Here is a 24,169-nt window from a genome sequence, read left to right as displayed (position 1 = left end):
GGAAAGAAGCATCTGTAGCAAGGGAAGTTTTACCAAAGAGATGACATCTCATTCCAGCTTGGAGAGGTAAGTCAAAATTTGTTTTGTGGACAAGTGCAGGGAGTGGACACTCCAGGCATAGAGTATGAAATAAGATTCGTGACAGAGGCTAGTGGCTCAGTTAACTTGAAGTTTGCTATGGCCAGATCAAAGACTTGTGAGGCAGGATGTGGGAGAAGAGGCTGGTGGGCAGAGCTGGAGAGAAAGTTGTAGCCAAAGTCTTCATTGTAATAAGAAACCATTAAGGGTGTTAAGTAGGAGCAGTGATATATTCCAGTTGGCATTTAAGAAGAAAAATTGGATGATGGTGCCGATTGAGGGGATTGAGGGAATAAATCTGGAGAGCATGAGTTACCAGGGAGGTAGGTTAGGGCACAGGACCATGAGGGAGAAATGTCTGAATTTTGGTTGTAACATTGGAAAGGAAAAGACAGGAATAAAGCTGAGAAATCAATGAAAATTTGTGGAGGTAGGTGGTAAGAAAGAAGTTTGGAGTCTAGAAAAACCGCCAAGTTTATGTCTTGGGTAATAGGTATATTATGCTTTCTTAAGGAATACTAATGAACAGCCTCATTGGGAAGATAATGAGTTAGTCCATTATCTTTCCAATGTTAAGTCCGAAAGGAGATGTCTGGTAGACAGTTGTCAGTATGAATCTAGAGATTAGGAGAAGGGTGAAAACTGGAGATAAAAACTTGGAGGCTAATGAAATGTAGGTGTAATTTGAAGTCATAGAAGGAGATAAGATGCCCCCAAGAAGAGAGCATAAGCCAGAAGAGCAGACAAGTAGTTGTTTCCTGGGAACATCAACATTTAAGACAATGGTTCTTAACTTTTTTGAGTCATAGATTCTTTTGAGAATGTGATGAAGGCTACAGTCGGCCCCCCCCAGAAAAATATTCATATGCATATGAACATCAAAGCTATGGGTTCTTTAAGGATGCATAGACCCACATTCAGAACTTTCTTTTTTTTGAGGTGCAATTATAGAGAGAAGAGCATGAGAAGGTGACTAGAGAAAGTGACTGGAGAAGAAGGAAAACTCAGAGAGAGTTGTTATGTATACATCAAAAAAGAAGAGAAGGAGAAGTTAATTGTCATTAAAAATTTTCATAGATGACAGGAGAGAGAAAGATGGGAAAGGGCTCATTGGACAACAGCTTGGAGGTCATCAGTAACCTTTTATGAGAAATGTTAATAGTGACTGGGGCAAAAACCATACTGTAGTAAAGACTGATGGGCAAGAAAACTGAGGCCGTGGTTATTGACTTTTAAAAGCATGATAATGATGGTGGAAACAGGGTTTTTAATCTTTTCATCACCTACATGAGCACAAATGGCATAAATAATGGGGCCAGAGGATATGGAAAGGAACCAGGATTGGATATGGATAGACTATTTGTAGATAGATGGGGGGAATGTTGAGAGGATTCGTATATAGTAATCTCTGTTTTCTTTGTGGATATTGACATCAGTTGAGAGAAGATAGCAGGAATGGGACAGCATACCTGAGGGGAAACTATGAAACTGTCGTGTGTACGAGAAGGGAAAGACTAGTGATGTTTACAAGAATTTCTTGGGGATTAGGAGGACAATTGAAGTTGGCCACATAGATTTAGTTAGTCCTTGGATTATGGCTTGTCATCATCAGTACTCCTCAGGAAATTTTCAATTCTGCCTTAGTTTCTCTTTTTCTTAAACAGAATGAATAATGCATGTATGAGTAACAACTTTTAAATAGCAAATGACTAGAAGAGCTTAAAAGAAGATTAAAAGAGCCAAGTATGTTCTACCTTCTAGGCAATGACTTTTTCTAAAGTGTAAAATAAAATTTATCGAATACATGACTGTTCTTAAAATCTTCTTTCGTAAGACTAGTTTTGGACCTTGAAAATCAGTAACCAAGAGGTTACAGACTTTTTTTTTCTGTTTGACTCTTAGGTAGGAACTCATTAGGATATCTTGTAACATAGTATTCTGAAATATGCAATTGCAATTACTTGAACAAAAATGTCAAATTAAGGCACTTCTCATAACCTTTATGAAAATATCTAATGCATTTTTTCAAAACATTAAGCTAAGGGGGAAAGTCTGTGGTTTTTTTTCCTCCTTTTTTTAAAATCAAATAAGTTAATACTGTCCATGTGGATTCAATGAAAAAATAGTAAAGAATTTAAGAAAACTACCTAGAGCTAAACTAAGAAAAATATGACCTAATTTTAAATATTTTGGAAGTCACTACTGAATATATCTCCTGATATTTCAGTTTTAAAATTTTGACTTTTACTTTTTACCAACAGAATGAAGTAAATATACACCCCTTGAGGTAACTATGCATTTTAAAGAACTGTGAAAGAAATGGAACATTAATTTTGCCTCTTTGAGCTACTTATATGTGCTACTCAAGTTTTTATGTACACTTTGTAAATATCATTCTGTCCTAAAAATTTTGATTTGCTGAAATATATCACCATGTGAAATGCATGAAGGAGAGAACAAGGGAATGAGATATTGATGAAGAACAAATGTACTGCATGAGGTGTGAAGGTAATTGCTCAGGGTTTTTTGTTTTGTTTTGTTTTGTTTTATCCCCCCAAGATGGAGTCTCGCTCTGTCACCCAGGCTGGGGTGCAGTGGCACAATTTTGGCTCACAGAAACCTCTGCCTCCCAGGTTTAAGCAATTCTCCTGCCTCAGCCTCCAGAGTAGCTGCGATTACAGGTGTGCACCACCATGCCCAGCTAATTTTTTTTAATTATTATTTTTAGTAGAGATGAGGTTTCATTATGTTGGGCAGGCTGGTCTTGAACTCTTGACCTCATGATCCACCACCTTGGCCTCCTAAAGCACTGGGATTACAGGTGTGAGCCACCACGCCCAGACAATTGCTCAGATTTTTAAAAATTATTAGTAAAGAAATAGCTCTTAGCACAGTTCTCTTTTCCCTTCATACAGATGAATACCCAATGACTGCTTCTGAAGCTTTAAGAAAAGAAATATTCAAATGTAAGCCTTGAGATGAGATGGGAAAAAAAAAAAAAAAAAAAAACCACAAGGAAAGAGATTATTTTTCCCTTTCCAGAACTGTCTCCCTCTCCCTTCTTCTTCCAAGTACCTGCACACACACTGCTGCTTTCTGGGCACCTCCATGCTCTGGAATCATCATCTTGCCTTAGCATCTAACAGAAATGTGTCGTTTTGTTCTCAAGTTTCTCCACACTGTTTCTTTTTCCACACCTCCTGTTTAGACTGTCCCTGGTCTCCACTGTGTCAGCCACACCACTTGTAATGACATTTTCTTTCCTCAGTCCCTTATCTTGCCCCCCTTAGTTGCCTAATGCTTCCTTCCTCCCCATGCCCAATTTTTAGGTTGGCATCGACCCAGGATTTTGCTACTGCTTGAGTTGGAGCAGGCTTACTGTGAGGAGGAGGCACTTGTCCTGGAAGTTTCAGGGGAACAGAAGTTTTCAGAAGCCCCACTGCTGCCTACACAACCCTTTCCATTATAAATTTTGGCAAACCAGTGAAAGCAGTGTGCTGAACAGGGCAAAATTTGGTTTAAATTCTACTTCATATTTATACTAATACCTTTTTTTTTTTTCAATTTTTAGATGAGCTGAAAAAAGTGTTTTCCATTTCCCAGTGCTTTGCTTTTCTACTTTTCTGTCATCCCTTCCTCAAAAAATATAAATAAAAAACCTTAACTATTGGTTTTATTTAATACAAAATAGCAGTATAGCCCTCTGTTGCTTCTCTATCTTTAGACATCTTGAAAGAGAGTGACTAGCCAACGATTTGTCAGATAGCCAGGTCTGTTTGTGGTTTTCATGAGCAGTGGTGATTCCAAACCCTAGGAGGAAAAAATGGAAAATGTCTTAGAAATTTCAGATTCATGTGAAGCCAAACTGTGATCTTCTGCCAGTTTTAGTTTACAAAACTCTCATAGTCCTGGATATGTTTATTTGAACTTCAAGTTTTAATATCACCATTATATTCCAATAACTTCACTCCGTCAGTCCAGCCGACTGGCTGGGGTCTAGTCTAGTGTATATAAAAACAATGACTAGAACAGAAGAAGTTGGCTAACCGAGATTTTCTCTTTAAGCAATGTTTCTTCCATTGCCTGTTTAAGCCACGATCGGTAAAATAAATAGCAGCTCTGCATGAGAAGGCGCTTTCCCTTTTCCTTTCTGAAACAAGTTCTTCTAAGCGCTAGTTTCAAAAGGAGGCAGGGAAAAATAGTCATTGTTGATACAGGTTGAGCATTCCTAATCCAAAATCTGAAATTCTCCAAAATCTGAAACTTTTTGATGGCCATGATGACACCACAAGTGGAAAATTCCACACCTGACTTTGTGTGACTAATCGCAAATTTATTTAAAGTATTATATACAACTACCTTCAGCCTGTAAGGTGTATATGAAAGTTGATGAATTCTGTGTTTAGACTTGGGTCTCATCCCCAAGATATCTTATTATATATATTCAAATATTCCAAAATTTGAAAAAAAATCTAAAATCCAAAACACTTCCGGTCCCAAGCATTTTGGAAAAGGGATATTCAATCTGTATTTCACAGTTTCCCGGTGATAGCGCAATTACATCCTGTAATTTATAGAAGGCAAAATGACTGGAAACCCAAGAGGGAAATATAAACCAGAAGAGCCTTGGGCAAAGTCTTGTGTCAGAACAGGACCTCATTTACATTGTCTCCTTACATTCTTTCTGGGAGCCTCATTGCCAAAGCTTTGTGCCAGAACCAGCATAAAACAGTTATAAACTATACACAGATCAGGTAGATAACAAATGTCAGTGTTTGATTATTCTTTTTTCAAAAGTGTTCTGTATTCTCAATTGTGGGCTGCAATGACTGACCACACAGAAAAGTAAGAGAGAAGTTTTTGGCCCATAAAAGTAACTAAGCAATTGCCAAAACAGAAAAGCTGCTGCCTGTTGCTAGAATCAGAGGCTAATGCCATTTTACCACAACAATGTGTTCTGGAACGCACCGGGTTTACACTTCTGGATGCTTCTCAGTAGGCCATTCATTCACTTATTCAGCAAATATTTTTCAAATGCCTTGCTGTGCGCAATGTTGAGTGAGTCTCCAGTAGACCATTGGAAAAAATATGTAGTCCCATTCTTAGCCACAAGGAATCCAACATTTAGATGAGAATACAAGATATAAACATATGAAAAGTTTAATAATAATGCATAGTGGTAGATGTTTAAGGGCCAAGCTGGTTTAAGTCCTGTTGAAGGTCAGTAGAGGTTAAATCACTGTAATATAGGCATGGCTATGGTATCACTTCAGGCCAGTGAGCTCCAGAAGATGATCCCTGTTGGGGAGTAGTGAGAGATAAAAAGACAAAGGAACCAGGCTGTGGAGACATGTAACAGGCTGAAGGCCTTATCCCAGCCATAAGCAGGGACAGGAAAGGATTGTAACATGGCAAAAGTGGTGGTTTAATTTGATGTATTGGCCACTTTTAAATAGAAAGGCAAAAAGAATATTTCAAAGAATGTTATAATAATGCCAATATGAGGAAATAAATGCTGGATTCAGGTGGAAGTCGTGGGGATGAAAGGAAGGTACAGAATCATAAGATATAAAAGAAGAAAAGATAAGATTTTGGTGTATTTCTATGGGGACATGAGATAGTGTAAGAAACAGCAATAACCCTGAGATTCAGTATCTGTTAATTGAAACAATAACAAGACTGTTGGCAGCTAGAAAGAAATCAAGTGGGGCTGGGCACAGTGACTCATACCTGTAATCCCAGCTACTTGGAAGGGTGAGGTAGGAGGATGGCTTGAGCCCAGGAGGTTGAGGCTACAGTGAGCCATGATTGTGCTACTGCATCCCAGCCTGGGCAACAGAGTGAGTGAGATGCAAAAAAAAAGAAGAAAAGGAAAGGAGAGGAGAGGAGAAGCAAAAGGGGAAAGGGAAAAGAGGAAAGGGAAAAGGGAAAAGGAAAAAGAAAAGAGAAATCAAGTGGGGAAGCTGATTTTGGAAGATAATGAACCAGGCTCCAAGAACGTGAGCATGGGCACGAGGCAGATGGCAAGAAGAGTCTGCGCTTTGGAAGGAGGATGTGAATGGTTCATGTTGAGCATCACTGTCTATAGGGAAATGGTTCAATCTATGAAAATACCTGAGTTTCATAACAATATAAAAAGAGTCTTAGTGATTGTATATGCTTATGAGCTGAGAGGAGAGTCAATGAGGAAACGCAGGAAAATCAAGAAGTGGTTTGAGAATCAGAAGAGTGTCACAGAGTCCAAGGATAGTGAACTTTGAGTTTGAAGGATGAAATTTTGCAGAGGTAACAAGAATAATTCTGAGGAAGAATGTGAGATCTGGCAATTTTTGCTCTAGATGTTCAGATTATTTTAATCATTGGGCATGCTTATTCGTTTTGTTTGGGTCTTTAACATTGAACTGTTTTCCTTCCATGCTGATTTTAGATTTTTTCTGGCCCTTCACATACAGTGTAGGATCTATTTTGTATCTCTTTAGTACCTCTCATACCCAGTGAATCTGCTAATCTGAATTCACTTGTATGCTATAATAATAATAGGCTGTTGTGATAATTAAATAAAGTAACTGCAGTATAATAAACATTCAACAAAAATTATTTGAAAATTTTCAAACCTTACGGCTTCTGTGTGTTTTGTATCTATAAATGCCTGAAGCCTTCTTTAGAACAAAGATGATAACTTCATTGTTTTAATGTTCTTCCATGAGCACTTAGGCCAGCATCATGATATATGGGTTAAAAGAGGTTTGAAGACCTATGTTTTATGAAAGATCTTTGATTCTTAACTCAGAGGCTCCTACAATTATTGTGCTTATTAGATTAAGTACATGCTATAAACATAGAACTTCAAAGGTAGAAGAGAAATATTGGATTCTCTTCATTCCTCGCAATGGTTAATGCAATTCTCTGCTTCCTTTCTCTATGTCTACCCCAAAAGAAGTGCCAGAGCAAAGGCCTTATGAGTTGTCCCATTTTGCTGTTTAAATGATGTCTTCATCTCATCTGGAAGGAACAATCCTCATATTCAGCCAAGTCAATTGGAAGCAAGTTAAATGACCTCCAGCACTCCTCTCTTGATAATATTTGGATGTCTTTTATGCTTCTCCATGAAAAGAAAATTTACTGCATGGCAAACCAGGCCAGTGAATTATTCTCCTGAATAGACCCATTCTTTGTTTGAATACAAAGCAATCTTTTCATGTGTTTCCCAGATAATCACTCTGTTTGCCTTTACCTGAGTTTACTCTAGTGTCATTTAATAGAACAAAATGTATTTTTTCCTAATAGAGGTTTTAGACTCTCCAATATACCAATTCTCTATTACTGTTCATGCTCTGAGTTCCTTTTATCTAAATAATAAATCTACAATTTGTGGAAATTGTTCCCGAACTTTAAAGCTAGTTCTCTGTTCTCTTTGGCATAGAATTTGGATTTTATTTGCTCTCAGGTTTTTCCAATGCAGAGATTTGGGTCTAAGAATATTTATATTATAAATAAAGTAGAAACAGAAAGTCCTGTCTAGAAGTTAGAGTACGGCATAAATATATTGTTCATCAGCCATTTATTGTGGCTTTTAATTTAAGCCCTTAGGTTAAATGAAGGATATATTTACTGTGTAGTTCATAATACTATATTTGTAGAAATATTTTTACAGTATTGATGGTTTCAGATTTCTTTACAATGGCAAAGTAAAACTTTGAAAGAAGTTAGTGTCAACATCAGAGATAAAAGGTTAATTTCTAAATGGTTTTCAAGTTCAAATTTTTCTTTTTTCTTTTCTTTTTTTGATCTTAAAACTTTCCAGTGTAAAGTTAGAATTTTTAAAGAGGCAGTGAAAACCACAGACAAAATCTTTTTTAAGAAATGTACCAAGTATCCAGGAAATTATATGTTTCACAGATTCATGCACCGTTAGTTATCATCATCAGCAAGAAAGAAAACGATTTACTCTAGTAACTGCCTTTTGCTGATAAGATCCAGGAAAGAAACCAGTTCCTGCCTTATGATAGTCTTATTAGAATAAGACAAATGTTTACTGATTCTCAAAGAAATAAAAGGGACACCTTTGTGTAAAGTTTGTTATTGATTAGATCAGAGTATTGGGTGTCCAGGGAAATCTATTAAGCCTAGCTGCATCATGTGGAGCAGTCGTGCCACTGCTCATTATCAACTCTCTGATGCTACGTATAACAGATTCCATGCTTCTCAGCCTACCTTCTGTGGCCATACCTGAAGGTTCTGTAAAGTTATGTTTCTGGCCTCCGAATGAAATTTTTTCAGTTCCATATTCTTTGAACATCATCAACATTTTTTGAAAGAAGGAGACATTCAGAAGCTATTTTATGCGAATTGCTGTTTCCTTGAAGCACACTTTCAAGGAGACGTGCAAGAGATTTAAATAAAATTGTTGTATAAACACAGCCATGTTAAATAGATGTTCAAGAAGAATATTTTATCTATGATCAGAGAATTATGGAAAAAGAATCATCAGCCACATAACTGAAAGGAGGGTACATGATTAATGCTGTTTTTTAAAATAAATGCACTTATTTCACTAAAAGATATAAATTCACATATAGAAAATCTGAAAAAGAGAGAAAAGGAAAAAAATCACCATCAATTCTACACAATCATTGTTTTAATCTGGGTGTCTAGTTTCTATTAAAAGTTTATTTTTAGTTAAATTATATTTATTAAAAGTATTATAGTTTTACAAATGTAATTTTAAAATATATCACACATAGGAAGGTTTATTTAATTTATAATGTGACAAAGCTCAAAGATATAATTATGGGGTAGTAAATGATAACTTATATGGTATTTGACCTTTTCATTTCAAAGTTTTTGCATTCTATCCATTCAGTTCTTTTCCAACATTATATGTACTGTTAATAAAGTGTTTAGAATGTTTTGGCACATGGTGTGCGTTACACCCATGTTTATTGTGTGATTGTTGTTACTGTACTTAGTAATATAAATAATTCAAATGTTATTCATTATAAAGGCATCTATCACTAATCCTTTCATAGTGCCAAATAAAATACATTTTAGAACAATGTGTTAAATGATACTTATTATCTAGTAAAGTGTAGAGGGAAGTGCAGGTGGTAGAAGTCATTTAAAACACCTGGATTCATGAAAACGAATCCACTTTTAATAGTCATTGGTTTTTCCTGCAGGGAGAGGCATACTGTTCTCTCTTTCAAAGGAATTCATTCCAAATTGAATCACCTTTCGTGACAACACTCCTTTCATCAGACTTCTTATAAACCTCTGCCTTCCCTTAAACAGGGGAAGAATTTTCTGCCTTATGACCCTTTATTCTGAGGGCCATCCTAGTGAATCAATTTTATAAATTAATTTACACAATGTTGTTACCCACCTAGGGAACTGTTCACAGTGGTGTTCTGGAACCTTGACCACAACTCACAGGAGGGGATGCAGTGGGAATTTGGTCCATGAAGGTGCTCCTTTCGGCCTAGTGAAACCAGGAAGTATTTCTCAATTCACTTCAAGTATAGGCAAGTTCCCACAGGATCTGAGACTACCCCTTGGCATTATTATCCTCATATGAAGTCCTTAATGCCTGCTGCATGTGATACTGTGATTTAAAAGAGCAAATTGTTTGAATGTCTACCATGTATCTCTTAATATCTTCATGTTGTAAAGTAAATTTTATATTGCTTATAGTGTCATATTCTTTTTTAACCTCCTTCTGGTTCATGTTAATGTAATTTCTTTAATTAATGGATAGACTGCAAAAATTAATATATTTAATTAATTACATTAATGTAGTCCTGGGTGTGGAACTGAATGGATAGAATGCAAAAAATTAATTAATTAATTAAATTCATTACATTAAATTAATGTAATTCTGGATGTCTCTACAAGTAACTGCAGAACCATTCAACTTACCTAACTCTCATGTTAGCATTGGTGCTATTTATTGATTGTTCTTTATTTCCAAGCAAGAACATATTGTTACCATCACAACCCGCCCCCCTCTTTTTTTTTGAGACAGAGTCTTACTCTGTCACCCAGGCTGGAGTGCAGTGGCATGTTCTCAGCTCGTGACAACCTCTGCCTCCCAGGTTCAAGCTGGAAGCTGATAACTGAGGGAGGAGACTTATGAAAACAATATTGATAATAATAATAACAATCTCTAATGCTTATAAATTTGTGTAATGTTGGCATTATTTCTTCCTTAATGTTTGTGAGAATTTACCAGGGAAGCCATTTGACCCTGGAATTTTTCTTGTTGGAGGGGTTTACAATTTTGAATATAATTTCCTTAACAGACATAAGGCTATTCAAACTTTCTATTTCTTGTCAGATTTGTTCATTTGTGTTTCTCAAGGAGTTCATTTTATCAAAGTCATTGAATTTATTGGTGTAACATTGACAGTAATATGTTTTCTTGCTTAAATGTCTATAGCATCTCTAGTGATGCCTCTCTTTCACTTTTTTTTTTTTTTTTTTTTTTTTTTTTGAGACAGAGTCTTGCTTTGTTGCCCAGGCTGGAGTGCAGTGGTGCTATCTTGGCCCACTGCAGCCTCCACCTCCTGGGTTCAAGCAATTCTCCTGCCTCAGCCTCCCAAGTAGCTGGGACTACAGGCACCCACCACCACGTCCAGCTAATTTTTGTATTTTTAGTAGAGATGGGGTTTCACCATGTTGACCAGGCTGATCTCGAACTCCTGACCTCAAGTGATCCACCTGCCTCAGCCTCCCAAAGTGCTGGGATTATAGGCGTGAGCTGCCAAGCCTGGCCTTCACAAACCCTTTTAATAATCCAGTTGGGAATCCATTAAGCATTAAAGCTCTATAGTGAGATTATGCATCATTACTTTCAATATTCATGGCCATTTGAGTAGCAGGAATCATTTTCTCAACTAGACTTAGTGGGTAAATGAACATGTTTACAATGTAAAGGTTTATGGCTTGTTATCTTATTGTGATGGTGGTTTTTGCATTTTTTGGCTTTTCTCTCCATAATAAATTGAGACATTAAATACAAATCTTTCAAAGGGAATGAGAGTAAAAAATAAATGTTAACAGCAAGATCATGAAATTTGGGACTTCATTACAACTCTCCAAATTCTGATCAAAAGACTCACTTTATAACTTAGAATTAGGAGTATTAAAGAATGGCTAAAATAGCTGAGATGGATTTTAGTCAATAACTGGTTTGACATCACTTATTTCCCTAAGAGAATTTGTTTTCTCATTCTTTTATAAAGACAGCGATTAATATCATTTAAGTTAAAAGTTTACTGGGCGGACATAGTAGCTAACACCTGTAATCTCAGCACTTTGGGAGGCCAAGGCAGGCAGAGCACTTGAGGTCAGGAGTTCGAGACAGACCCTGGCAACATGGTGAAAACCAATCTCTACTAAAAATGCAAAAATTAGCCGGGCGTGGTGGCGTATGCCTGTAATCCCAGCTACTCAGGAGGCTGAGGCAGGAGACTCGCTTGAACCTGGGAGGCAGAGGTTGCAGTGAGCTGAGACTGCACCACTGCACTCCAGCCTGGGCAACAGAGCAAGACTCTGTCTCAAAAAACAAACAAACAAACAAAAACCCCAAAAAACAGACTGACTATTGTGACTATTTTTAATGTTTTTAAAGATCACTTCTCTCCAGAGTCTAACACAGAAGGGTGCGTTGTGCCTACCCAGTGTCTTGGATGCCGTGTGCTCCAGAGTTCCTGTAATGAAAATTATCTCTGCCCCATCAGATGGACAATGAATTCAGTGGTGCCTTCTCCCTCTCTGTGGTTTCCATGTTACTAACTGTCAGTGCCTTTTTCTGTAGGCAGAATACTTCTATGAATTCCTGTCCTTGCGCTCCCTGGATAAAGGCATCATGGCAGATCCAACCGTCAATGTCCCTCTGCTGGGAACAGTGCCTCACAAGGCATCAGGTGGGTGGTCTTTGCCTGAAGCAAGGTTTACACTTAAAATGTAATGATGATGAGAATATTTAAGATGCAAATGTCCTACCATCAGAGAAGTTATGAGATGTTTTCCTAAAGAGATCTGTTGATTTTAGGACAGTTCAGTTGTTATTCTGTGGGCAAAGGATTAAGATGGGAGTGAAGAAATTATGGTTATATAATTTTCTAAAAATTCAGACTAGCCCCAGCCCAGCCCACACTAAGTTCATAAATGATTCAAGACATTTTTAAAGAAAAAAAAAAGAAGAAATAAACACATCTAGTGAGATATATTTGGCCAATGTATGGATTAATGAGATACACAAAAATGTGGCAAAGATACAAAGTAAGTGATTGGAGGGCAGATGGGGTAAGTCAAGAAAATTCCCCAAAAGTTAGCATTGTATTCAATTAGAATTTGAAGGAGAGAGGAGATGTGGAAAAATGGGAGAAAGGGGTTCAACATTTCTAGTCTAATCATCCTTCTTTGCTAAGAAAATAATAGTATGTGATATTTGTTTCAAACTTTTCAGCTTACAGGAGACCCACTCTTGCGCTATCTAATTTGAATACTAGCAGTGAGTCAAATCCAGAATTGCAGCTCCATTTTCTAAATTAAAAAATTAAGACTTAGGAGATTTGACTGGCTTGCCCAAAGTCAAATATTAGGATAGTAATAAGCAGTAGAGTTGAGACTAGAGCCCAGAATTTCTGACTTTTAGAAATATGTAGAGATCACAAGTCACCTTGTGTTAACATCCTAATGTATTTCCTTCTAATCTTTTTTCTCTGAATTTTTACATACTTGCGGTAATACATATTTGGTTTTGCATCATGATTTTTTGTTTTTGCTTTTAACCTTTTAACATAACCATTTCCTATGTCATTATGGATTTTTTCAAAAGTTGTTTTTAATGATCTTACAATATTCTATTTTATGGATATACCATAATTTGTATACCCATTCCCTTATTACTTGTTAATGACATTGTTTTTAGAGTTTGAATATAGAAATATCACAATTTTTTTAAACTAATGGATGGTAACTTCCATGCACATAGGAGCCCTAATTTTTGTTCACTGTGGCTCCACCCCAGGGCCCAGCACAGAGCAGGTATTCAGAAAGTAATTGTTGGGTTAATGTGCATACCAAAATCCTGGTGCTTATCTCATTATTTTGTTAAAATTGATTCCTAAAAGTTGAATTATTGTGTCAAAGGATAGGAACTATGAGCTTTTTAAAGATTCTTAAAACAAATTGCCAAAATGCCAAATTACTTTCCATAAAGGTTATCATAACCGTTTTTACCTTGGTTAAACAATAGGGAGAATGCTTGGCTTACTGTAATCTCATCAACATAGGTTATTGATCACATTAACTACTTCAGTGGCTAATAAAGTAAAAAGTCGGGCCGGGTGTGGTGACTCACACCTATAATCCCAACACTTTCGGGGGCTAAGGGAGGAGGCTTGCTTGTGCCCAGGAATTCAAGACCAGCCTGGGCAACATAGTGAGACTCTGTCTCTACAAAAAATTTTAAAAATTAGCCAGGTATGATGGCACATGCCCATAGTCCCAGACACTCAAGAGGCTGAGGCAGGAGGGTTGTTTGAGCTGGGGAGTGAGATATGATCATACCAAGGCACTCCAGCCCGGGCAACAGAGCAAAAAAAAAAAAAAAGTCAGTCTCAAAAAAGATAAAAGAAAGAAAAAGTAAAAAGTCATTTATCACAGTCTTCTTTTGGTATTTTTTATTCCTATTAAGGAAAAAAAATTTTTCTTGTATCTATTAAAGCATGAAAAATGTGTACCATGCTCATTTTTATATTGAGATAATAGTGTTCTTCCTACTGATCTGCAAAGCTTGTTGTATAGTAGGTATATTTACCACTTATTGCATATTTTTCAATTTAACATTTATATTTTATGTTATTTTGGAGGAGAATATGCAGAGGCTTTAAAATCCTATGTGGTCAAACCTATCTTTTCCCTTGCAATTTTTTGCACTGCATGTATGTTTTGGTACTAATTCCTATTTCAGAAAGCAGTTAAGTGATAACTTACATATGCATCTAGCATTTTATAAAAATTTATTTTTGGATTATGAAATAAGGCTCTAAACTGAATTATTTTTGAGTCATTAACTTTTCTGACATGAGAAGTTGAATTGATTCAAGATATACTGTTTACTTCACGTTAAGTTTTTCTACACATAGGGTATGTTTAGAGATTACTCTTTATTTTACTATTGTGATAGTTGTAGTTTATAGTGTTTTAAAATCATCAATGGCATACTCTCTCTTTTTAAAAAAAATTTAGTCTTATTCTTCTAGAGGAACATGAAAATAAATTTTGTCAGATGACTAATACAAATCCCCTTCAGAACTAATTTAAGTCTCTAAAGTAATCAGAAGATCAGGTACTTTTACAAAGGGCATTTTCAGATTACAGTTATCTGCCACTTCCAGTGGATCTTCCTTGTTGCATTCCACTGCCATAAGAGTGGGAGACTAAATAAACAGAGTTTCTCTAATTTCCCAATCTAAGTGCCATCATGGGTGTAGACAGGAGGAGTATAACTTCAGTTTCTCTTTGATCATCACAGTGCTGCAGGTGTGACCAACAGCCCCCCTAGAGGATCTGTTTCTGACCTAGATGTGTTTGGGTTCTGGGTGAAGATTTATTCACCTGAGATGTGTAGCCCCAAGGACAGGAGTATCTATTCCAGAGATCTGGATACGCTGATTCCACTCAGATGGCATTGGTAGGGCTTTATTACTTTGTGGAGAAAACAAAGGCACTCCAGCCACCAAATTCTTGGCATACGGTCATCACTCAATCTCATGTCATGTCACATGGTGTTCCTTTTTAGTCGAAAATAATTTTCTTTTTTCTTTTTTTTTTTTGAGACAGAGTGCCCCTCTGTCACCCAGGCTTGAGTGCAGTGGTGTGGGTCTTAGCTCACCGCAACCCCCACCTCCTGAGTTCAAGTGATTCTTCTGCCTCAGCCTCCTGAGTAGCTGGGATTACAGGAACACGCCACCATGCCTGGCTGATTTTTGTATTTTTAGTAGAGACTGGGTTTCACCATGTTGCCAGGGTCTGTCTCGAACTCCTGACCTCAAGTGATCTGCCTGCCTTGGCCTCCCAAAGTGTTGGGATTACAGGCATGAGCCAGCACCTGGCTAAAGATAATTTTCTATAAAATTCTTCTTGCTCTTTTGTTTTGTTTTAGAAGCAGTCAGAATAAAATAAGTACATAACATCTCTCAATTTCTATTTTATATATTTTTTCTGATTAATAAAGGAATATAAGCTTATCATGGCCCATTAAAAATACATTAATTACCAGTTATACCTACCTGCTCAGCTTCTGGTAAATCTTGCGTCTTTGAATTTCTAATTTAATGCTTGTATCCTAAGTGCTTTTTTCACTTTTTGTGTCTAGTTAAAAAAAAAAAATCTTACTGAAATTCTACTTCTTAGGAAATTGACACATAAGATTTTGAACATATGATGTGAGGATATTTTAATAGATCATGTTTAGATAGAACATAATTTTCTAATACTTTGGGTTCTTTATAAATAATAAACGTAGAGGGAAAAGTGGGTAACACTTTGGTCAACCTGAAACTAAAAACAACAAGCCTTCTTTGGGAACCAGGAGATATGTGCACATGTGTCCCTGTGTGCACACGGACTTGCACACACACACACATCCTCTGCATATACAACTCCCTCACCCCACCACCCCCTTACACACACAGTCTTTTAGAAGCAGATGTAGGATTTGTTTGTAGAAATGCAGGTGCAAGAAGTTTATGGGAACCTTAGACCATTGCAGGGCAGTTACTCATTAGCCTCATTAGCTCAGTCCCTCCAGTAGGAGAAGTGAAGGTACCTTGCATTATTAAAAAGTAACCAAATCAGTGTGTCTTTGCTCTTAAGCATCCAGGTAGCATTCATTATTCTACAGGGCTATTTTATACCCCCAAGCTGCTAAACTGTTCTTTTATCCCACAGACTCCTATATGCCTAAACACTACATGAAAAAAGAAAACTCTTGATCTTTAACAGTTATGAAGTGCCTGCCTTCTGGCATCAGAAGAGAACAAAAACAGGAAATACAAACTGCAGGGTGGTTCAGTAAAATTACTGAGTTGTATAACAAAAAACAGTTTCATGAAGCCAAGACTTTGCCTCTTTGAACACTCTCTTTGTCTGACCATGAAACCAACAGAGCAGTGGTGTTTCTCAACTAGGACTTTTAGGAATCCAATGTCTACGCTGTATTAAATAGATGCCCATGCTGGAGAGACCATCTTCTTATAGGTGACCCCAGTTCTTAGCAGAATGTGAAGCCCAGAGTTTGTGCTAAGTATTTGGTAAGAGAATGAATGGCTGGCAGGGCAGCTTGAAGGACTGATGAATATTTACGTTGTATATTTCTAGTGATGTAGCGGTTCATGATCATATGGTGTGGAGGATGGGCTCTTGCCTGCCTTTCTCATCTCTTGCCTTGTTGTAAGGACAGGGACTCAACTGACTGGAGGCTGAGGCTATCTGAGCACCATGCCCATCTGTATGTGGGAGCAGTATGCAATCAGAACAAATTTGCTGCTGTCTTCTGTGGAAGAGTTAGTTGATGTGCAATCAATGGCATATCAGTCTGTACTTCAATGCTGTGAGTTATATTCAATCTGCTTTAGTTTTTCTGAGTTGTTTTAATTCACCTCGTTTAGATTATACAACCTATTCTGCACTGGAATTCACAACCAGCCTAACTTCATCTAGCGTTTGGGAACAGTGGCTCTTTACTCATATGCCTATTGTTGCAAAAGTACATGACTTTCACATTCCTGTTATTCCTTGGAAGCAAAGAGTCTCTGCTTTTTCTGCCTTTGATGTCTCTTTTTCTCTGTGCATCTGTTTTTCTGAGTGCTGTTGCTAGTATTTTATTCTCTACAACTCCCACTGTATATGGTGAATTTCTGTTTCTGTGTATTTGTGCAGGTATGTGCATGTGTGGAAGTGCAAGTGTGTGCCTGTGCACATGAGATATATGGTTGTGTCTACCAGAACATATATCACATCTGTTGGTACCTAGTTTGTTACAGATAATATGCTAGATGCCGAGATTACAATAACAAGATATAGTTCTTGTTTTTGAGAATTCTCATCCTTAGCAAAGAATGCAAACTGTAATTAAATCATTACACCACAATGAAATAATATATATAGGTGTTTGTAAAATATATAAATGTAATTATACAGGCAAGGGGTGTTAGGAAAGGCTAAAGAAAGCAAGTACTATTTAATTTTGGCCTTGAAAGTTGAGTGGGAGGACAGTAGGACAGAAAACACAAGAACATTCCAAGCACCTGGGTGTGCAGTCAGGAAATTGTGGACGTGTACCACACATTTGGGGAACTGAGAGAAATAGTTTGGGCAGAGCACAGGGTTGACAAAAGGCAATTACTGGAGATGCAGCTAACTACAGTCAGATTTTGGTTTTTTAAAGCAAAATTCTTTGAAAACTTTAAAAAGGTGTTCAATTATAAATATTATTACCTAAATGGTCTTATAGGTAAAGTTTATATAAACAGAAAGGAAGACAAATGGGTTTGCACAAGAAGAAATAAAATTTTTACTTTGTATTTTAAAATTGAAGAGTGGGCAAGTGTAATGGTTTGGTTTATCACATCTTTCTGTAATTTATTCTTTTACATTAAAAGTTAATTGTTGATCTGGCACAAGATATCCTCAGTGAAAAAAATAGTAATTCATTGAAATTATAAGCTAGGCACCTCCTAATTTCTAAACTTTATTTCCTACTTCTTTACAAATCATTCTGCCGTAGGGTTCAGATCATAACTGTGCTTACATGCCTTCTATTTCCAAAGAGGTAGAAATGTGCAGGTAAAACTTATCTACCTGGGCTGATGGGATTTTTAATGTGTTCATTTTTAACTTGAAGCTGAATTTGAGGGCTGGAATTATTATGCACAAATAAAATTAGCAAAAATTGTAAGCCTAGAGTATACTAGGTCTTTAAAAAAATGTAAGAAGGAAAATATTTCATATCAGTTATAACAGTAATTGAATATAACTTTAGTAAAATAATTTTTAGGGATATCATTTCTTTTAGTTTACTAAGAAAATGAAGATACTGCATCTTTAGTTATCTGCCAAAATTGCTTGCAGTTTTTCTATTTTAAAACTTTCATTAGCTTTTGCAACTTCGTTTTTGTTCCCTGCGATAGTGGAAAGCCGTATCTTCTAGCATCACCACAGGCCTGGGAACTCTGTGAACATGTCCTTACTTTAATTGACTTAAAGGTTATGTTAGCAAACCACACACTGTTCTTTCTTTCCTTTTTTTTTTTTTTTTTTTTTTTTTATGGAATCTTGCTCTGTTGCCCAGGCTGAAGTGCAGTGGCTCTATCTTGGCTCGCTGCAACCTCTGTCTCCTGGGTTCAAGTGATTCTCATGCCTCAGCCTCCCAATAGCTGGGATTATGGATATATACCAACATACCGGCGATTTTTTTATTTTTAGTAGACACAGGTTTCACCATGTTGGCCAGGCTGGTCTCCAACTCCTGATCTCAAGTGATGCACCCCACCTTGGCCTCCCAAAGTGCTGGGATTACAGGGGTGAGCCACTGCACCCGGCCGCAAACCACACACTTTTATATGAGCACTCCAAACCCTCTAGAAGCATCCCTGACAACTGACAATGGGAGCTTGTGAACATGTAGTCATAATTTAACCAGATTTGTAAACGGTCTTTTAGCACATCTGAAGATGTGGAAGAACTAATAATTGTTCTTAACTAAATTTCCTACAAACTTAATAAGACAGTTTTTGATATTTAATATCCAAGGTATGTTTTGAAATTTGATAATGCTGGCAAGCAGAAATGAAAATGAGTTTACTGGTAAGCATCTTCTCTTCCATACCAAGATTCTGGAAGCCAAAATACAACTGAAGGGCCTTTTTAAAAGAATCAGGTGGGCTGCAAAGAGAGGCTGAATGTGGTTCAGATAAAAGATATACCTGGAAAAGAATAAAGTTTGGATGATGGCGTGCAGTGAGGAAGATTCTAAAAGTTCTATCTTTAAGTCTCCGTTCAGGTTTTTCTCTTTTTATGCCTCAAAGCAATTATTGGCCTACCTGTCCATGTAAAAGAGTCATAAGAAGAGTAAAGTTTTATAATTGAACAAAGTATAAGTACAAACAATTTAAGGAACTTACCTGTCAATTCCTTTGCTACTTTCTGAAGTAGAAATCTCCATTCATAAATGTTTTGTAAATTGGCATTTTTATATATGGGATTTTCTTAAGCCAAGGTTTTCAATAGGGACAATTTTACTTTAGAACTTTAGACACAAATTTTTTGTTTTTTCTTTTTATTTCTGTTAAAATATCCATGTTCCTTTTTCATCGTAATGATTTGCAATGTTAAAATCTCAAGTTTCAGGGGAGCTGGAAATGGAAGTCCATGTAATTTTGAGTATGGCATAGCAATGAACACTGACAATGCCAGAGCTGTAAGAAGAGTTTTGGGTTGCCAAAAGCACACTAGGAAACTGTATGACCAGCTTGTGTGCAATGCTTTACAGAAAAGGGCAGACCAGTTTCCAGCCCATTTATTCCTATAAACCTAGGGAGAAAGTTTATTGACACTCTAAAAGGAAAAGATTCGTCTTAGCTTGATATGGTTTCTGCACAAGCTTGGCAGAAACCATAACCTGCCATGCAGAAATAAAATGAAGCAAAAAATATACCCATTAGCAATATTTCTTTATATTCACAAGGAAGAACAAGTATGGTGGATCTCCTAGATCAGTCTTACCCAGTGGATATGTTATCATAACCTAGTGGATGTTGGAAATATACATAATCAGCTTCTCAGCAAATGGTTGTGTCTGATTTGCCCCATTTTCGCCCAGTGACTTGTGGGTATCCCACAATGGGTGTCCTCCTTCCCTCTTTGTACAGCAATGTCTTCAGTTCCCAATCCCTGCTTTGTGACTTCATTGTCAACACTTGCACAAGCCGAGTGTAGACTCACAAGAAAGAGAAACTTCTCTTTAGGAACATAAACTATTAGATATAACCCTATTCATGAGATTATTTCACCACATCAAACTCTCTTCTAGATGCCTGAGATATGGACACTTCTTATTAACAAACAGCCTGATAAAATATTAACTTCATTAACTCAGTCCAATGATTGGCCTCTAGTCTGAGTCATAAAATATTTTCAAAGAAGATATTTTGTCACTGTCACATACACATAGTAAACATAAACCAGTGGGGTATTGCTCATCGGGCTTTATTTAAGAGATTATGAAATGCTTATTTCTAGCCCTTTTTGGATTATATGGAGGTTGACGAAGATGCCACAAAGTTTCTTCCCCCAATCAACCACTTTTTATTTATTTTTGTTTATCTTCTTGTTCTTCCCATGCTACACTGATGTATAATTAGCCACTTTATGATTCTTCTTTCCATCTTTAATTTCCAGGGAAAATATTTAAGATAGTACAAGTTTAGACTATGAACAGAATATCCCCAATTCCATATTAATGAGGTAAAAATTAATGAGAGTCATTCACTCTTTCTTCACCTCACATGATGCCCAACTTCTGTGGAGCCCAGATGCTCAAAATACAGTTCCTACTCCAGTGGAGATACAAGGAAATCCACAACATGTGAACATTTTTGCTTTGTCCTTTGACTCTCTTCCCAAGATTTCTGTATAACTAGAATCAACTAGATTAACTGTTTCCCCATACTTTCTCTTTTTTTCTTTTAGTTGTTCAAGTTGGTTTCCCATGTCTTGGAAAACAGGATGGGGTGGCAGCATTTGAAGTGAATGTGATTGTTATGAATTCTGAAGGCAACACCATTCTCCAGACACCTCAAAATGCTATCTTCTTTAAAACATGTCAGCAAGGTAAGCACTGATGGTGATTCAAGAGAAGACATGTTGTAAGGGCTTTAGGTGTGACTTGGGCCAAATATTTATATCTATACACACACACACACACATGGTTTTTTGGATGATGGCTGTGTAACTACAGCAACGGAAGGAGGAGATGATAAGCACAGGATTTAGCAACAGTACTAAGATAGACTTTCTCTAACTTTGACCCCACTTTTAATATTAGGAATAGGAACCTTTTCAAAACACCTTTTCTTCCTCCCTCTCCACTCCTCCAACACAGTTGTTGGGAGTCCCAGTATATCTTACCTGTTGTCATGAATTTCCCCCCCCTTTCTTGCTCTGTTTGCTCACGGCAAGGTGGCTTGTCATTACCATCACTTCCCACTTGTCAAAGGCAACAGTAATATAACCCTTAACGAAAGCCTGATGCTGCTCACATCCATGGAGGACAGGGTGCCACCTCATGCCAGTGATCCCTACCAGGTCAAGGCTTCACTCAGTACCTCCCCACCACACCCCAGAGGCCCATTTAAACATAAAGGCCCAGGCTCCTCTCGCATCTGCATACAAGCTTTTCTAGCTCAGAATTTAAGCTCTGGAGCCTTTCAGTGCTCTAAAGATGCGCCTATAAGTCATCTTACCCTCTGAAAGGGGAAAGGCAATACCATTCATTCAATTGCAGTGTGAATTTAACAAGGTACAGTAGATCCATAGGAGGAGATGAAGGCAGAATAAAATTTGCTTTACCTTCTTCCATGAGCCCCCTACTATTGGAAGTAAGAGAGGCAAAATCTTACTCTGCAGCAGCTTTAGTGAAATCCAAGTGATATCGAGGGAATGAGTTGGAAGTACTGGTATTTGATCAATTATGATTAATTGGTGGGCTAGAACAGAAATGAACACTACTGTCTCATGCTGGCTGTGATTCACCCAACATGATTTCAAGGGTGTCCATATAAGCTTTGTTTCTCTCTGGTGAAGCTGAGTGCCCAGGCGGGTGCCGAAATGGAGGCTTTTGTAATGAAAGACGTATCTGCGAGTGTCCTGATGGGTTCCACGGACCTCATTGTGAGAAAGGTAAGACACAGAGCCGACTTCCCTTGCTCCCTTCCTAATGAACATGAATGTCATGCAGGAGCCCCATGTGGATGTTTAACACCTGAAATTATTTTTCGGGTCACAGGGGCAGAAAACTTTGGCACAATGCCTCCACTTTTTGTGGCCATTCCTGGCCATCTCCCCCAACTCGTACCACTTCACAAATACAGCCACTGTACTTTGGCATAATCTTATGATAATTTTGAGGGTTTTTTTCTCCACTTAAGTTGGGTTTAAAAAGCTAGTATCACCACTGATCTGAAATTATTCCAATTAAAAGTAGCTTGATTCACAACGAATAATATATCTGACTTATGATGTTACAAGGCAAAAAAGTGGGGGAAAAGAATTTGTGTAGTAAGTACATCAATTTCAGGGAAATTAATTTTTAAAAATATATGCAAAAAGATAAGCATGGAAACGAATATTAATCATAAGATGTTTAAATACTAAGAGCTTATCTGACTAGAGTAAGCAAAATATTTTTCATCTTCAAGAAATAAGAATATCCTGTGAGAGACAGTTAAAAAATAATTTTAAAATAAGTAAGAAAGAAGAATATTTTCTTATTTTTCTTCTTTGCATTTATCTTGGAATTAGAAGATTAAGGAAATGGGGCAGACTGAAAATATTTAACAGTTTTAAGAAGACTACATCTTAGTCAAAATGATTCTGGGGAAAATTTATTCAGGTATTCAAATGGAACCAATCCAAAAGTCATCTCTAAGAAATTGGCTGAGAAATTGAAAAATAGCCTAATTTATACCACAAAAATAATATTAATATAGCAAACTTGTATCTCTGAAGAGTAATCATTTTAGAGTCAACCACAAAGCTTGAAAATGTAGACCTGTTGTATTATTGACATTTCAAAATGGTCCTGCTCCAAAATACCATTTGGCTTTAATCAGGGTTCTCTCTCCCTATAAGCCCTTTGCACCCCACGGTGTATGAATGGTGGACTTTGTGTGACTCCTGGTTTCTGCATCTGCCCACCTGGATTCTATGGAGTGAACTGTGACAAAGGTAACAGTTTCTTTGTAAGAACAAAGTTATTTTTACTTTAAAAATGTTTGATTAGAATGAGTTACTTTATATGTCCTCACTCTTCATAGCAGCTCTGTAAATAGAGTGTATGGCTTAGGGTAAAGATGGCTGCTATAGTAACTGAAATCCCAATTTTAGTGTAGCGTAATAGCAAAAGTTTATTTTCATTCACAGAATGCTCCAGTGCATTTTGCCTGGTCAGTGGGCAGGGCAGCTCTTCTTCATGAAGTGACTCAGGAGCCCAGGCACCATCTATCTGTGGTCCTGCCTAGAGCTTTGGAACTCTCTAGATCCAGCCAATAGGCAGAGAAGGATTGAAGTAAGCACTGCTAAAAATAAATTAATTAATTAAAAAATTTAAAGCCCTGGCCCAGAAGTTACCCACGAAACTTCCACACCTATTCCATAGGTAGGAATTAGCCTCATGGCCCTACCTGGATTCAGGCAGAAGAAATGTTGCCCCTGGCCGGACAGCTGTCTCTCACTGACATCTCATATTATGTGAGCGGAGTGCAAATTTTTGTGAACAATTAGCTGGTCTGTGCCACATGGAATTTTGGTATGTCCTAAATCGGTTTTGTGGGTGAACTTCCAAGGCTAAAATTAAACAACCTGCTATACATTGCCTAACCTAGAAGTTTACTGACTCCTGATTCAATACTCCACTCACAAATCACATCCCAGAGAGATTGGGCTCTTCCTTCTCAACACTGCAGCCACACAGCCAGATTTTACTCTTAGTAAGTATATTCAAACTTGGCCCTAAAATTGCTGAATGATTCATACTCTTTACAAGATACTTGTTTATTTTGCCCAGTTCACATCTTTTAAGTGGAAAAAGATAAAGACTATGCTGTGAAATTTGTATATTTAATGAAGTTATCTTTGTGTTAAAAATGCTAATTGTATGAATAGAGCATTGTTTTTTGTCAATAAACATATAAGTTAAGATGGAATAATAAATTTTATTCTTGAAAAGTATCTCTTTAGTGATCACTCAGTTAGTACCAAATAAGATTGCCATGAGCAGTTTTTTGTTGTTGTTGTTGTTGTT

At 37.1% G+C, this 24,169-nt stretch overlaps 1 protein-coding gene across 1 annotated transcript in view; it reads left to right on the top strand.

Annotated features, from left to right (window-relative positions):
* The window catches only part of WIF1 (WNT inhibitory factor 1), a 71,663-nt gene that overhangs the window by 32,211 nt on the left and 15,283 nt on the right, over window positions 1-24,169 (top strand). The window contains exons 3-6 of the mRNA XM_003906726.3: window positions 11,894-12,002; window positions 20,839-20,979; window positions 21,952-22,047; window positions 22,999-23,094. Of these exons, the coding sequence (XP_003906775.1) occupies window positions 11,894-12,002; window positions 20,839-20,979; window positions 21,952-22,047; window positions 22,999-23,094 (442 nt within the window). The remainder of the gene's footprint in view (window positions 1-11,893; window positions 12,003-20,838; window positions 20,980-21,951; window positions 22,048-22,998; window positions 23,095-24,169) is intronic.

This window comes from Papio anubis, chromosome 9, assembly GCF_008728515.1.
Source record: "Papio anubis isolate 15944 chromosome 9, Panubis1.0, whole genome shotgun sequence".
NCBI classification, from domain to species: Eukaryota; Metazoa; Chordata; class Mammalia; order Primates; family Cercopithecidae; genus Papio; species Papio anubis.
This window is presented reverse-complemented; position numbering and strand designations above follow the sequence as displayed.